General features: G+C 35.7%; 1 protein-coding gene across 2 annotated transcripts in view; it reads left to right on the forward strand.

Moving 5' to 3' along the window:
* Smc5 (structural maintenance of chromosomes 5) overlaps nt 1-15,539 on the forward strand; it is an 88,135-nt gene that overhangs the window by 40,834 nt on the left and 31,762 nt on the right. For both annotated transcript variants that reach the window (XM_008842750.3, XM_008842751.3), the window contains exons 9-13: nt 1,379-1,634; nt 3,089-3,243; nt 7,917-8,030; nt 13,896-13,990; nt 14,892-15,024. In XM_008842750.3, the coding sequence (XP_008840972.1) occupies nt 1,379-1,634; nt 3,089-3,243; nt 7,917-8,030; nt 13,896-13,990; nt 14,892-15,024 (753 nt within the window). The remainder of the gene's footprint in view (nt 1-1,378; nt 1,635-3,088; nt 3,244-7,916; nt 8,031-13,895; nt 13,991-14,891; nt 15,025-15,539) is intronic.

Below are 15,539 nucleotides of genomic sequence, written 5' to 3' on the forward strand. Positions count from 1 at the left end.
AATGTGGCTTAGGGAGTCCCGGAGAGCTGCGCTATAGACTTACCCCAAGAGGCCTGAGGATAGTAGTCTTTTATGTACTTTTTATGATCAGTGTCCTATAACTTTTATAATGGAGATCAGGGGGGAGTAATTGTGACTTAGAAATAAAACCAGCTAGCAGATTATATACATCCTAGTTAAATAAATGAATTAGATGTAGACGTATACATCTGTGTGTCTTTGTCTTACATAAAATCATAGTGTTTGAGGTAAACTATGCTTTCGATTAAAATTTGTTGACATTGGGGATGGCCAGTATGGCATCCGATATATCTGAATTTTTAAAAATTTATTTATACTGATTACCAGTCAAAAAGTTTAAATATAAAAGCTAATAATTAAAATCTCAATAGTGAGCTGGGTGTGGTGGTGCACATTTTTAGCCCCAGCACTTGGGAGGGAGAGGCAGGTGGATCTCTGTAAGTTCGAGGCCAGCCTGGTCTACATAGTGAGTTCCAGGCCAGCCAGGGCTACAGGGAGACCCTGTCTCAAAAAGACAAACAAAACACAAACCAAAAAAATAATAAAATCTCAATAGTAACTTGAAGTGTTGGTGGAAAATACTTTGTTGAACATCTTTAGTTTTAGTTTAAAATTAGTGACTTAAAATCAGCATCATTTCTGTTTAATTTTGGTCATATGTGTGATATATATTTACTTCCTCTAAATAATTTAGGCATCTGACTTTACAAATATTTATTTATTTACGAAATATCTTAATGAGTGCTAATTATATGTTAAGCAGTACTTGTATTTTTGATACAGTAATGAACAAATAAAATGACTGTAATCTGCTAGTGTAAGTCTTAACAGACTAGCTTTTATCGAGGAATGAGTAGCTGTGCTCTTGGATTGTCTGCCTGTGTGTATGTGTGCGCGTGCGTGCGTGCGTGCGCGCGTGTGTGTGTGTGTGTGTGTGTGTGTGTGTGTGTGTTCACATAAAGTTCTGATGATCTGAACCCAGGTCTTATGCATGCTAGGAAATTCAAGTGCTCTTTCACTGATTTCTACACCCTATCCCCATGACTTTAAAAACTGTATTAATGTGGGGCCTAGAGAGATGGTTCATCCGTAAGAATGATGATTGTTCTTGCAGACGATCTGGCTTTGAATCCCAGCACCCACGTGGCAGCTGACAACTGTCCATATCTCCAGTCCCAGAGGATCCGACAGCCTCTCTGCGGGCACTGCACAACACGGGTGCACTTACCTACATGCAGGCAGTACACACATACAATAAAAATAATAAATAAAATTTTTAAAAAACTGTATTATTGCAAATGACATGTAAAGAAGGAGAAAAGTTATTCTCAGATACTAACTTACTTTTGTTTATTAGATCGAAGAACTTCAGCAAGCCTTGACAGTAAAACAAAATGAAGAGCATGACCGACAGAGGAGAATAAGCAATACCCGAAAAATGATAGAAGATTTGCAAAATGAACTAAAGACCACAGAAAACTGTGAGAATCTGCAGCCTCAGATCGATGCTATTACAAATGATCTGAGACGAGTACAGGATGAAAAGGCACTGTATGAAGGCGAGATCATTGATAAGCGAAGAGAAAAGGAGATGCTAGAAAAGGAGAAAAAGAGTGAGTTCATTTGAACTAAAGAAATGTTTATAAAATGGAGATTTGCTTATTATCCCTAATACTTCCACCCCACATACTAATTTTCTTTAAACTAGTCAGCCTTGCTGAAGACACTCAGATCAGTTCTTCTACTTTGTGTCTGATTACCTCTATCTATTTTATACAGTAATTTGCCCCTGGCAGGCCATTCATACCAGATTTAGCAGTTGGTTTAATTCTCTAAAAGTGCAAAATCGTGCTCTTAGATCGAATTTGAGCTCCTTAAATCCATTTTCGTGTCTTATTTTCCTGTTTTCTCTAAGTATATTTTAGCTCTAAATGCCCGCTTCTTTTTATTATAATTCTCCAATTATTATATTAATAATACTGATTTTTGTTATAAGTGATAACTCATTATTTATGGCATTTAACTGTTATCAGTGTTTGAGTATATATTTTATAAGCTGAAATGTTAGTACAGTACTCTCATCTTTGCTTTTCACATTCAAATCTTTTAGCTGTTCTCTCATTTTCATATTTTCAAAGCTAAAATTGTATTTTATTGCAAATCATAATTTTATGTGCTCATTGGATTAATTATAGAAGTTAGACTTCTAAACTTTACTTGTAGCCAAGCCAGGTAATACATTATAATTAAATTTCTTTTTACTGATTTTTTTTAGAAAATACCATTTATTTTAGCATTTCCTTAAATATTTAAATTTTTTATTTTTTTATTATTTGTGCAGGCATTCATATGCCACAGGGCATACTTGGAAGTCAGAGGACAACTTTCTGGAGTTCTCTCATTCCACCACTATGAGATCCAGGGGTTAAACTTAGGCCATCAGGGTTGTACAACAAACACTTTTACCCACTGAACCATCTCGCCAGCCCAGCCTTTTCTTAAATTTGAAGAAAAGCCCAATTGTCTTTCCTATAATTCTACTGAATTTTCTAGTTTATTGCCCTGCTTCTGCCTAAGCAGGCTGATAGATTTTTTTCAACTTTTCTCCTGTGTTGAGTAACTCTATTCCTGAATTTGGTTGATGATGGTGGTAGTGATTATTATTACTCCCTTATTTTGTTGTGGTATGTTTTCAGCTAACTTCCTAAGTAGAGATATTTGGGAATTAATTTCAAGTTTTGCATTGCTTGAGAACATTCTTAAATTCGTTATCCCCCTTTCTTCATTTGTTTTCTTAAGTTCCATGTTGAAGGTAATTTTCTCATTGTTCTTGCCACTGTCTTCTGATAGAAAAGCTAGTGTTTTTCTCTGGCTTTTCTAGGTGGCCTGTTCTTTTCAGTAACTTCAGGGTCACCTTTTATCTTAGGTGTGAAGTAATTTTAGAAAGAGTTTAAGACTTATCCCAAGTGGTATTTGTAACCTTTAGATTTAAGATACTCTTTTGTATTGTCTACAGGTTGATTTACTAAGATTTTCAGAGAAACAATACTTTTCTTTCCAATTATAGGTGTGGGTGATCATATCATACGTTTTGACAATCTTATGAATCAAAAGGAAGATAAACTGAGACAGAGGTTCCGGGATACATATGATGCTGTTTTGTGGCTAAGAAATAACAGAGACAAGTTTAAGCAAAGAGTCTGTGAGCCTATAATGCTCACGGTAAGAAATTTTATTCATTTTTGTATTGGGATCATTGGAGACTTTTGTTGATATGAGAATTCTTACTGTTAAGACCTGGTTTTTCATTATTGGACTTGTTATATAGGACTGAATCCATATATAAGCTTTTAAAGGGTTCCTTGAACCATAAGAGTAACAGCTATCATAAACCTGTGACATTCATTTTTTTCTAGGAAGATGTGTAAAACTGGGGTCCAGGGACATGGCTCAGTCTTTAAAGTGCTTACCATGCAAACATGAGGACCTCAGTTCAGTTCCTAGAACGTAAATAAAAAGGGGGCGGGGTCAGAAGTTGTGTGTGGTATTGGCATATGCTTAATCCCGGCATTGAGGAAACAGAAACAGGAGGCTCCCTGGGCCTGGCTGGCTAACCAGTCTAGTCAGATCCATAAGCTTCAGGTTCAATGAGAGATTGTCTCTCAAAATGAGTGAGGTGGAGAGCTATTGAGGAAAACACCTGACATTGACCCCTGATCCCCACATGCGTGCACACACATGGACACCCATACATACATGTGTGAACACACAGACACGTACAAAAACAAGGAATAAAACTGACAGTTTACTAACCTAGGACCATGTACAAAACCAGCGCGGTTGACTTATTTTTAGATTATAGCATATAATAGATTACAAGCTGCCCAAGAGGTAGGAGACTACTATAAATAAAAATGTTGATTGGGATTCGTGACAAGATAGGCAGGAAAACCACCTACTGTTATAAAAGAGCATCTGAGAAGTTTGTGAATGAAGCAAATAGTTTATTGATATGAAATATATTGATAGCTTTTATTGATAATTGTGGGTCATTGAATAGATGAGACTATATAGAAGGTCATTTAGTGAAGTGTAGCCATGGATTTAATGGATAATTTCTATCTAAACTATCAAGTAATTAGTTTGGTGTTATAAAGGGATGAAAGCATAAAAAACCATGTTCTTTAATAATGGTATGTTAAAGATAGATATATCAGATGAAGCTTTCCTCCAAATAACTGAAGGATTGATTATTTTTTACTAAGTAATTTTTTTCTATAAAAAATTATAGCCAGGCGTGGTGGCGCACGCCTTTAATCCCAGCACTTGGGAGGCAGAGGCAGGAAGATCTCTGAGTTCAAGGCTACTTTACTTGTAGCCAAGCCAGGTAATACATTATAATTAAGTTTCCTTTTACTCATTATAATTAAATTTCCTTTTACAGGGAGACCCTGTCTTAAAAAGACAAAAAAAAAATTATTATAGATCTTGGCAAAATTTGTGAAAGACTCTAACTCCTAATTGATTAAGGGTTTTTAACGTACATTTTAATCTTTTGTTATATCTTACATTAGTAAAATCAATATGCCACATGTGTTCTTTGCTTAGATGTGTATCATTGTATATCACGGTGGCACGTACCTATAATCTTAGTACTTAAGAGACTAAAACAGGAGGATTAAGAATTTGATGCTAGCCCTGGCTACAAAACAAGTTTCATTCCAGTGTGGGCTGCATAGTAAAGCCCTGTCCTCCAGAAACAAACAAACAAACAAAAACAACAGCAAAGAGAATATTTTTCCAAAATTAAGAAAATTTCTGTTTTGGATAGTCACATTGTTTTGATCTGATAAGGAGAGGGGAAAAAGTCAGAAAAAAATAGTCACCCTTGGTATAAGTTACAATGCAAATACAGTTATTTACATATTTTTTTTGAATGCCAACCTTGGGCTAATATTTCAGAACTTTGTTGGTTTATCATGCTCACATCACCAGGTCACATCACTAACTGAAGCATGATTATGTTTTTATTGCATCTGAGTCTTTCAGATAGAGATGCTCTATTTTTCACCTTTCATGGAGTAAACTTTTATCTCTACTAGCTTCTCCTTCCATGCATATCCTTATGTATGCTTACCCCTAACTAAGTCTGGTTGAAATGAGCCTCCATAGCCAGGCTAGTGACATGTAAATTTAAAATGTTAGTCATACAGCTTGTCAGTTTCCTATTTCCATCATTTCTTTCTGACAATTCTAGTCTAAAATTTGAGAAGTGTCAAAAAGTTTACAGATAGTGTTCTCAAAGAAGAAAATTCGCAAAGATACCAATAGGTGGAATAAATCACTCTTTATTCTTAAGTGCAACACAAACCATTGAAATACTATTGTAGGTCTGGGATGATAGCTCAGTGATGCCTTGCAAGTTTGATTCCACTCAGAATCCATGTAAAAAGCTGGGCATGGTGGTGTGCTTATAATCCCAATACTACGGAGGTAGAGGCCAATCCCTGGGGCTCTGGCCAGCCAGTCTATCCTATTTGATGAGTGTCAGGCCAAGAAGAGACTCTGTCACAAAAAAAAAAAAAAAAAAAAAAAAAGACAATTGATGACAGCTGAGGAACAGTGATTGCCCTCTGGCCTTCATTTATACACATAAAAACATGCACATAAATTACACAAATACTGCTTTGGGTTAGGTCTAATAATAGATGAGTGAATTTATGATGTTAGTGAATTATAAAACCACTTACAGAGGGAGCTGGACAGATGGCTCAGCGGTTAAGAACACTGATTGTTCTTGCAGAAGACCTTGATTCGAATCCCAGCACACACATGGCAACTAACAACCGTCCGTAACTCCAGTCCCAGGGGGTCCAACAGCCTCTACATGGGTGCACTTACCTACATGCAGGCAATACATGCATACACATAAAATAAAAATAATTAAAAAAGAAACTTACAGAGTAGAATGTACAGAAAATTTTCATTTAAAACACCTGTGTAGTCAGGCATGGCGGCTCATGCCTTTAATCTCAGCACTCGGGAGGCAGAGGCAGGCGGATCTCTGTGAGTTCAAGGCCAGCCTGGTCTACATAGTGAGCTCCAGGACAGCTGGGGCTACAGCGAGACCCTGTCTCAAAAAGACCAAAAAAAAAACAGCTGTGTGATAAGACGTTCCACCCATCAACAGGTCACCTTAGAGTACTACACCTTCTATATTTGCCTATCCTTAGCTTACTACTTGTCAGGGTGTGACTGTAAAGTTCTTTGAAGAGCTTTGACAAGTGTTGTCTCCACTGGATACCTGAAGAAAGGAAGGGGCAGTCTAAGAACCTGAAAGCTGAAGAACCAGTAAGTTGGATACATTTTCCTTGGGAATATGCATTATACTTGGGAAAAAAAAGATGAAAATTAGTCACTGTTAGAACTTTACAAACTGACTAGTGACCAAAATGACCTCTGTTTTTGGGACTTAAAAGAATTGAATGGCCACATAACCAGTTTACACAAGATGAGGGCTCTAGGATCTCAAATGGAAGGATGTTTGTAGCTAAATATATCTTGGGGGGAAAAATATGAGAACCAGGCTTACCCAAAGCTGTTATCTTTATCCTTTCTGTAAGGTGAAGTATCAGCTTATATTTTCCTTTATTTGCATTTCCAATAAAGTAATTTAATATGAAAATAGCTGTGAAACAGTAGGCACCAAATACTTACAGAATTTATGTTTGGATGATCATATTTTATGTAGTTTTTTTGTTTATTTTCCCATTTTTCTGTACATGTTAATATTCTGTAAAGTGTAGCATCGGCAATGTTTATGTAACAAACATACCAGGCCAGAGCCCTAGTTGTAAGTAGCATGCTTCATGATAGATCATTCTAAGTGAATACCTTGTTTTTCATCTATCCTCTGAAATCTAATAGACAGGACATTGTGGTATACCTTTGTTATTTGTACTTATTCATCTGCAATAAAAGATTTACTCTCTTAACAGTGTTTTTCCCCCTTACCTATCTTAATAGAATCTCCCATAGAATTGAGGCAATCATACAGAAATGTCCAATTAGTGGATTTTTTTTCTTCTTTTTTTGGTCTTTTTGAGACAGAGTCTCTCTGTAGTCCCAGCTGGCCTGGAACTCACTATGTAGATCAGGCTGGCCTTGAACTCACAGAGATCCACCTGCCTCTGACTCCTGAGTGCTGGGACTAAAGGCATGTGCCACCATGCCTTGTCAATTAGTGGATATTTTTAAGAGCTGTGTATGGTGGTACATGCATATAATTTCAGCCTTCAAAAAGTTAAAGCAGAAGGATCACAAGTTTGAAGCCTGTGTGGGCCACATACTGAGTTCTAGGCTAGTTGTACATCCTGTATCAAATAAACAAAAAACAAAGCTCCAAAGTAATTATGTGTATGTTACAGTGATGTAAACCTATGGCTTCTCAAAGGCTATAATAGCTAAGTGCTATTGCAAGTGCCCCCCAATAAGCTTTATAAGGGTTTTTTGTGTTTTTGTACCTATCAGTTATTGCCAAATATAAAGTTCTCTTCAAGATTAAGAAAAAAACTAAGTTTGAAACAGATGAAAACTGTTTATACTCATAAGTAGCAATCTAAAACTGTTTTCAATGAGTTGATTCGAAATAAAGCTGTTTCTTAGAAAATGTTAAAATCAGTATGTATGAGATACTATTTAAATCTTGTTCATATGTTGGTTATTTCTCATTAACAAGTGTTTGAAGTGAAATTCCATTACCAAATCATTCTGTTCTTTTTTCTTGCTATTAAACTTAATCTAATTAAATAGATTCAATATATTATATATATAAACATGTTCTAATTTTACCTGTGGGTTTCAGGAAAACTCATTTTTTCTTTTTCTTTTTTCAGATTAATATGAAAGATAACAAAAATGCCAAATATATTGAAAATCATATTTCATCAAATGATTTGAGAGCTTTTGTATTTGAAAGTCAAGAAGATATGGAGATTTTCCTCAGAGAGGCAAGTACATTCTGATGGGCTTTGTATTTCTCTTTCAGTGCTTGAAATTTTAGCTTCTCTAGAACAAAAATGTTAGTTTTATCAACAGTTAATTCTTATGTAAAGTTACTAAATTTTGCTAATTTCCTTCATATTTATGATCTTACAGGGATGGGACATTGTTTCAGAATAGGAAAACAACACATAATTCTACCTATACTCCATTTTGAAATTAATTTGAAGAATAATTCTATCTCTGTTCTAAGAGAAACATTATCATGGTGGACCTTATGTCTTGAGCATCCTTTTTTGGACAAGAATTTTGATGAACTCTGTTTTACTTTGAAGGAGAATTAATATAATGGTTACTTACTGATAAAAATAAAACTTGCTAGAGCCGGGCATGGTGGTGCATACCTTTAATCCCAGCTCTCGGGAGGCAGATGCAGGTGGATCTCTGTGAGTTCAAGGCCAGCCTGGTCTACAGGCCAGTTGGGGGCTACAGGGAGACCCTGTCTCAGTTTTAAGTTTATTAAATGTTTCTGCCTCAAGTTTCTTTATCTTTTAAATGGGGTGTGACTACTTCAAAAGATGGCTGTAAAGAATTATTTATTTGCTATATGTGGTGTATATCTTATGTATTACTATCTGTCTGTGCTTATTGTCAAATTTCTTTTCCTGTTTGTATATGCCTTCTATTTCTTTAAAAGGCCCATGAAGATTAGGTTTATCTTTTGTTTTGTCTATGTGAGGACAAGACCCTGAGTCAGTTTGAGTTTCCCATCCTTTTGTAACTTTCTCTTTGCAATTTCTGCCATTTCCACCTACTACCATCATCATGTCCATAAGCTTTCACTGTAGTTTTTATTTTTTCTTTACCACCTTGCTCTTTATTACTCAGACAAAAAATATTTTAAAAGTATAATATTACTGACAAAATAAAAATGCATTCATTTGAATAAAAATAACACAATACAATGCTATTAAAGTCTAGGTCTCTGTTGGTATCTGGTGAAAGCAGGTAACACAATTAATTAAGAGAGGTTTAATAAGGAGTCAGGATATGTTTTTATCATACTATAAACTCTTTCCCTGTGGTTAATTAGAAATACTGAAATGGGCTTGAAAAGCAAACTACTTTCTCAGTGTATAATTTAGTTTTATGTAATGTAGCCATCTCAGGAACAGAGTTTGAAAGCCTTATGATGAACCCTGTCTAGCTGCATTAATGGCAGATTGACCCACAGACAGTATTGTTTCATTTATGCTCTTCTGTTGGTTTTTAAATAGTTTCTTAATTTGAGATAATTTCAAACTTGAAACCTCTGTCCCCACTTGCCAGATTCATCAGTGATATATGTTTATCCTTATTTGCTTTATTATGTCTCTGTCGCAAAGTACGGTCAGCTCTATTGGAACCAACCTGGGCATTTTGCACTGTTGTGCAAAACTGTACAATAAAAACTTGACAGGGCTTATGAAGAACAGTTAGGACACACCTCTTGAAAATTTAATTAGTGACACATAAAAAGATGAACTTAATGAAATGGTAATATAGTTTTACATAGTAAATTCTTAATAAATACAATGAATTTGATGATTTATTTGAAAAACATGTAAATTTGGTCTTTGGAAGTTGGTGTTTGAAGTGTTCAGCTTGAAAGTTCTTACGAAGTGAGTCAAAGGAGATTTTGGTTTTTTGGCAATACTGGGGATTGAACCCAAGGTGTCACACATCCTAGGCAAGTGCTAGACCTTTTTATTTTTGTTTTTTAGCAATTTTAAATTATTTTCAAAAAATGGTACAAAAACGTTGATAACAGTGAATGCGGATAGGTGTGGCTCATAACACATGGTAAATTTAGATGGCTGCTAAATATTTAAAGATGTGTGTGTGTGTTATGTGTGCATGGAAGCAAATTATATGTGTTCTTTGAAACTTGGTTCAGCTGAATCTCACTTTCTGAATTCACCTTCCAGCAGCATTTTGCATTTTTAGTGCATGAAATTGTATGTAAAGGACTTAAATAGTATTAGTCACTTAAAGCAAACTTTTTTTTCAAAACAAGCATTATATAAAAACTGAGTTCTATCTAAATGTAAGAAGATAATCGCAAATCTACTTTCTTATGAAATTACATAGTAGGCTTAGACAATGATTGAGGGATAGGGATATAGCTTAGCATTTGCCTAGGAAGGCAATGAGTTTGATTTCTCTAGCCCTATAAAAAGTATGATTTTTAAAAAGAACTATTAATGATTTAATGCATTCATTCCTCTATATTTAATCATTGATACTCTACCTAGAAAAGCATTTCAGAGCCAAGCTCATGCTTGGAATACCAGTACTCAGGAGGTGAAGGTAGGAAGATCATTACCTGTTGTAGTCCAGCCAGGGTTACCTGAGATCCTGTTTCAAACAAACCAAAAAGCCTTTTCTCTCCTGTTTGTTTTTATTATATCAGCATAGACTTACAATTTCATGTATCATAATCCATTGTTGTTGTTATTTTATTGCCCAAATTATCTCAGGCCTGTTCTATGAAACTTTCTTTAATTGGTTGCTATGCTTTTGATATGTTGCCATTGTATTTTGAGCACATTTTACCTTTTGCCTAAATAATATGCCCTTTTCCCAAAAGCTACTAATTTCCCTTAGAAACTAGCACCTGAGTCCTAAATATATTCTTTGCTTCTGGTGTCTTACTACTTCTGAGCCATTGTATACAAACCTGTGTGTTTATTTCTGTATTTATCTAAAGATTGCTAGAGGACTTAAGTACACCATGAGTTCAAACTTTTGCCTCCAATTACAATCCAGTACCACAGAGTACCTTTTAATTTTAATTTTCACCTTTATAGATTTGTAATTTCCTTCTGTGTTTATGGAAAAATATTACCCTCCATATCATCAGTATACTTAAATCATTTTTAAGTGTAGAATGCCCTGCAAGTTTTAGAATTTTTAAAAAATATTTTATTATTTTTATGTGTATGAGTGTATTGCCTACATGTATGTGAGCACACCCATGTCGTGCAGTGCCGTGGAGGTCAGAAGAGGGCTTTGGATTCCCCTAGAACTGGAGTTAAGGACGATTCATAGCCGCCATGTGGGTGCTGGGACTCGAACCCGGGTCCTCTACAAGAGCTGTTAGTGCTCTTAACTGCTGAGCCATCTCTCCAGCCCAAGTTTTAGAATATTAATCTGTTCCATCACAAATGAAACTCCTCCATTCAGTCTCAGCATGGTTTTGTACTATGTATGGTGTGTGTGTGTGTGTGTGTGTGTGTGTGTGTGTGTGTGTGTACGCGTGTGTGCGTGTGTGCTTGTGTGCATGTGGAATCCAGAGGACAACTTCAAATGTTATTCCTAGGCATTATCCATGTTTTGGTTTTTTTTTTTCTTTTTTCGAGGCCTGGTCTCTTACTGGCATAGAACTCACCAATTAGACTAGTCTGGTTGGCCAGCAAAGACCCAGAGATCCACCTGTCTTCCCCTCTCTGACAGTGGGATTACAAGTGTGCACTCTTCTACTCTACTCTTTTTTACATGGACTTTAAGGATTGGGACCTGGGTACTTGTGCTTACGAGGAAGTATTTACCACCTCAACTCTATCCCCAGCCCCACTGTATATGTTTTATACATCTTCTGTTAAATATGTATTTTGTAGTCTGTAGCCATTGGAGATGGATTTCTAATAGTAATTTTGAATTGTTTATGCATACAATTGATTTAGTGGAGATTGTTTTTTATGACAGGTTATACACCACCATGCCCAGCACTTTATTTTATTTTTTTGGTATTGACCTTATTTCCTTTAGCACTGTTGTTTATTTTTTCAGTTCTAGTAATTATTTCAAAGATTTCAACTGTATCTACTAAGATGACTGCATAGCTTTGATATTTTCTGCTACCAACTAAATTAATTAGTTACATCAGTCTTGAAACTCCCATGGTAAACTCTCCTAGGTCATATAACCTGTTAGTATTTCCTGAATTCTGTTTACTAATATAAAGGTTTTTTGCATGTATATTCATGGAAGATATAATTTGTTGTCTTTTGTAATTTTTTTTAAACAAATTTTTCTGTCCACGTTATGTGGCATCAAATGATTTAGGAAGCATGATTCTCATATTTTCTGCTGACTTTTGACATTGCTTCTTTAACTGTTTTATCAGGTTTATCAGTCAAAATACTTGGGTCTTTAGTTTTCTTTGGAATTTTTATAGCAAATTTAATTTCATTAATAAGTATAAATAGTCCAGATTCTTTATTATTTTGCTTCGAATTGACAGGACTTCTGTGTTTAAATTTTCCCAGTTCATCTAAATTATTCATGTTTTCATATTTTTAATGCTTCTAGGATATTTCACAATTAAGCCCATCGATGACCTTTTCATTCCAGATATTTTATATTTTAGTTGTAGAGTTTTGAGTTAAATAATATTTTATTCTTTATATCTACCAAGGACAACTGAGGTTGGCCATCTGTTTATTCAGTATGATAGTTGATAGTTTTCTTGAGTATAAATAACTGCTTTAAAGTTCTTGTTTGCTAATTCTGGCATTTGTGTTCCTATGAGGTCAAGTTTTTTAAAACTGCTTTTTCTCTTGACTGTGGTGGCATTTCTGATACATACCTAGTAATCTTTATTGTCTACTAGAATTGCAGTTCATACAAGTAGATTCAGTTATCTTCTGGAGAGTAGCTAGCAGTTAATTTAATTAGACTCAAACCTCAAACTGTTGCACTTACAGACAACAACTGAAATCTCCGTTCAATTGTGTTTGTGGGTGTGGAAGCCGGAGGTCAACATCAGATGTCTTCTTTAGTCATCGTCCCCCTTATTTTTTGAAATAGGGTCTCTCACTGAATATGGAGCTTACTGATTGACTGGTCAGTGAGCTCCGGGGATCTTCTTGTCTCTATACCTACCCAGTGTTTTGGTTAAAGATACTTACCACCCCTTCCAGCTTTTATGTAGGTACTGGGGGTGGGCGGTCCAAACTCCATCACCGTGCTTTTGTGACAAGCACCTTACTCACTGAGTCATTTCTCTAAGCCCTCCATTCATTTCAGTTTCAACTTTCTGTTTGCTGCTTTCTTGAAGCCCCCTGGAATTTTTCCATGCATTTGTAGTTGAAGGATCAGCCAAAGATTTAAACTAGAGTATTATGAGATTTCTCACTTCACAGCAGCCTCCTTCTAAGAACTTACCCTCTCATTTATATAACCATTCTGATCACCCTAAATGCCACCCTTTGATTTCTCCCACAGTAGACTACAGCTTTGTACCTCAGTTTTCATCCCTGTACTTCTGTGGATTGAAGTGCCCTCAAGTCACAAATCACATAAACTCAAATCTTACCTCGTTCTAGCCCTCCAACTTGTTTTCCCAGTGCCTTCAGTATGATTATGTTTGAAGTTTTGTCTAGAGTTTATGAGCATTATTTACAGAAAGGTAAGCCCAATACAAGATAATCTGCCTTTAATGAAAGCATAAATATCCCATCTGTCTATATTATTTTGAAGCAAATACCAGACATCCTGTTTCATGTAATACATATCTCTGAAAGAAATAGACTCTTGAATGGGTGTGGTGGCACATACCTGTAATCCCAGCCCTTGAGTGGCCAAGGCAGAAAATTCTGAGTATGAGGCCAGCCTAGGCTACTTAGCAAGTTCCAGGTCACATAATAAGGCCTGTCTCAAACAAAGTAACCAAAACCAAGGAAACTAATAAAGTAGAAAACACATGTTGAACTTAGGGGGGAAAAATGTTAAAGGAAAAAAAAAAAAACCATTGGGAATATGGTAATTTAAAAAAATCATTTCAGCTGAAAACATGATAACTAAAATTCTGTCTTTTTTCCTGTATTTAGGTTCGTGACAATAAGAAGTTAAGAGTAAATGCTGTTATTGCCCCTAAAATTTCACATGCAGACAAAGCACCTTCAAGATCTCTGAATGAGCTAAAGTAAGTTAAAAATACTATTAGAACTAATTAATTAGCCTTTAATCCTTTATTCCCAGCACGTGGGGGTGGGGGTGAGGTGCAGAGGCAGGCAGATCTCTGTGAGTTCAAGGCCAGCCTGGTCTATAGTGAGTTCCAGGCCAGCTGAGGGTATAGGAAGCCCCTGTCTCCAAAAAAAAAAAAAAAAGAACTAATTAATTAGCACTGAATGATCTTATGATCTTAAACGTTTTTGAATTCTCCTCATCATAGGATATTTGTTAGCTGTATTAGTCTCTTAGGAGCTTTACTTATTGGTTGTTGGTGCGTGCGTGCGTGCGTGCGTGTGTGTATGTGTGTGTGTGTGTGTATGTATGTAGACCAGAAGACAGCATCAGGTATTGTTCCTCAGGCACTATCCACCCTCCACTTTTTTCTGTGTGTCGGGGGGTCATACTGGCCTGGAATTTTTACCAAGTAGCTAAGCTATGCAGCCAGTAAGCTCTGAATCTATCTCAGCATCTCTGTTGAGATTTATAAGTGCATGTCAGCCTGCCTGGAATTTTTTTTTTTTTTTGTCTTTTTGAGACAGGATCTCCTTGTAGCCCCAGCTGGCCTGGAACTCGCTATATAGACCAGGCTGGCCTCCAACTCACAGAGATCCGCCTGCCTCTGCCTCCCAAGTGCTGGGATTAAAGGCATGCACCACCACATCCTGCTGCCTGGATTTTTTTATGTGGGCTTTAGAGATTCAACTTAGGTCCACTGCACCCAAATTTTTTTTAATTCTACTCTAGGGATGGAACTCGGGTTTTGTGCTTGCAAGAGAAGCATCTCATCAACTGTACTATCTCCTCAGCCCAATAATCAAGTTTTTAGAGAGGTATTTTCAGAAGAAAAATTAAATCAGTACTTTTCTTTCCAGACAGTATGGATTTTTCTCTTATTTACGAGAGTTGTTTGATGCACCTGATCCTGTAATGAGTTACCTTTGTTGCCAGTATCATATTCATGAAGTTCCTGTGGGAACTGAAAAGACCAGAGAAAGGATTGAACGGGTAAGAAACACCCTTACCAAAACCTTAGTAGTATTAAAACTTAGATTAAAGTAAAACAAAAACTTTCAGAATAAGTACAATATTCTGTTGTTTTTAAACGTGCAGAAATTTGTATTTAAGAACTGTAATGTGACATGTAACAATGACTGTTGAGTAATATTTTGTAAAAAAAAAAAAGTGTAGATAGAGAGATAGATAATGGTGTTAACTAGAATAAAGTAAATACATTACTTTTAGGGGAACTGAATAAAGTTAAAACCTGGAAAGATACCCGAATGTTCTTAGCTGATTCAGCCTTGCTTGATATAAGCAACACTAGTGATTTAATCATTAAAATTCTTACATTCTAGATTATCTTTCAAGGAAATTATACTTTAGAATGGTAGCCTGGGGTATAAGTCGATTCTGGTAAGCCCTTACCTCTTAAAACTTCTATTTAAGATTATCTCAATATATTATTAGCTACTTTTTCTAATATCTAATTTTCTTCACAAATAATAGCCATAAAAATTTAG

Source organism: Nannospalax galili, unplaced genomic scaffold, assembly GCF_000622305.1.
Source record: "Nannospalax galili isolate Female #2095 unplaced genomic scaffold, S.galili_v1.0 scaffold761, whole genome shotgun sequence".
NCBI lineage: Eukaryota > Metazoa > Chordata > Mammalia > Rodentia > Spalacidae > Nannospalax > Nannospalax galili.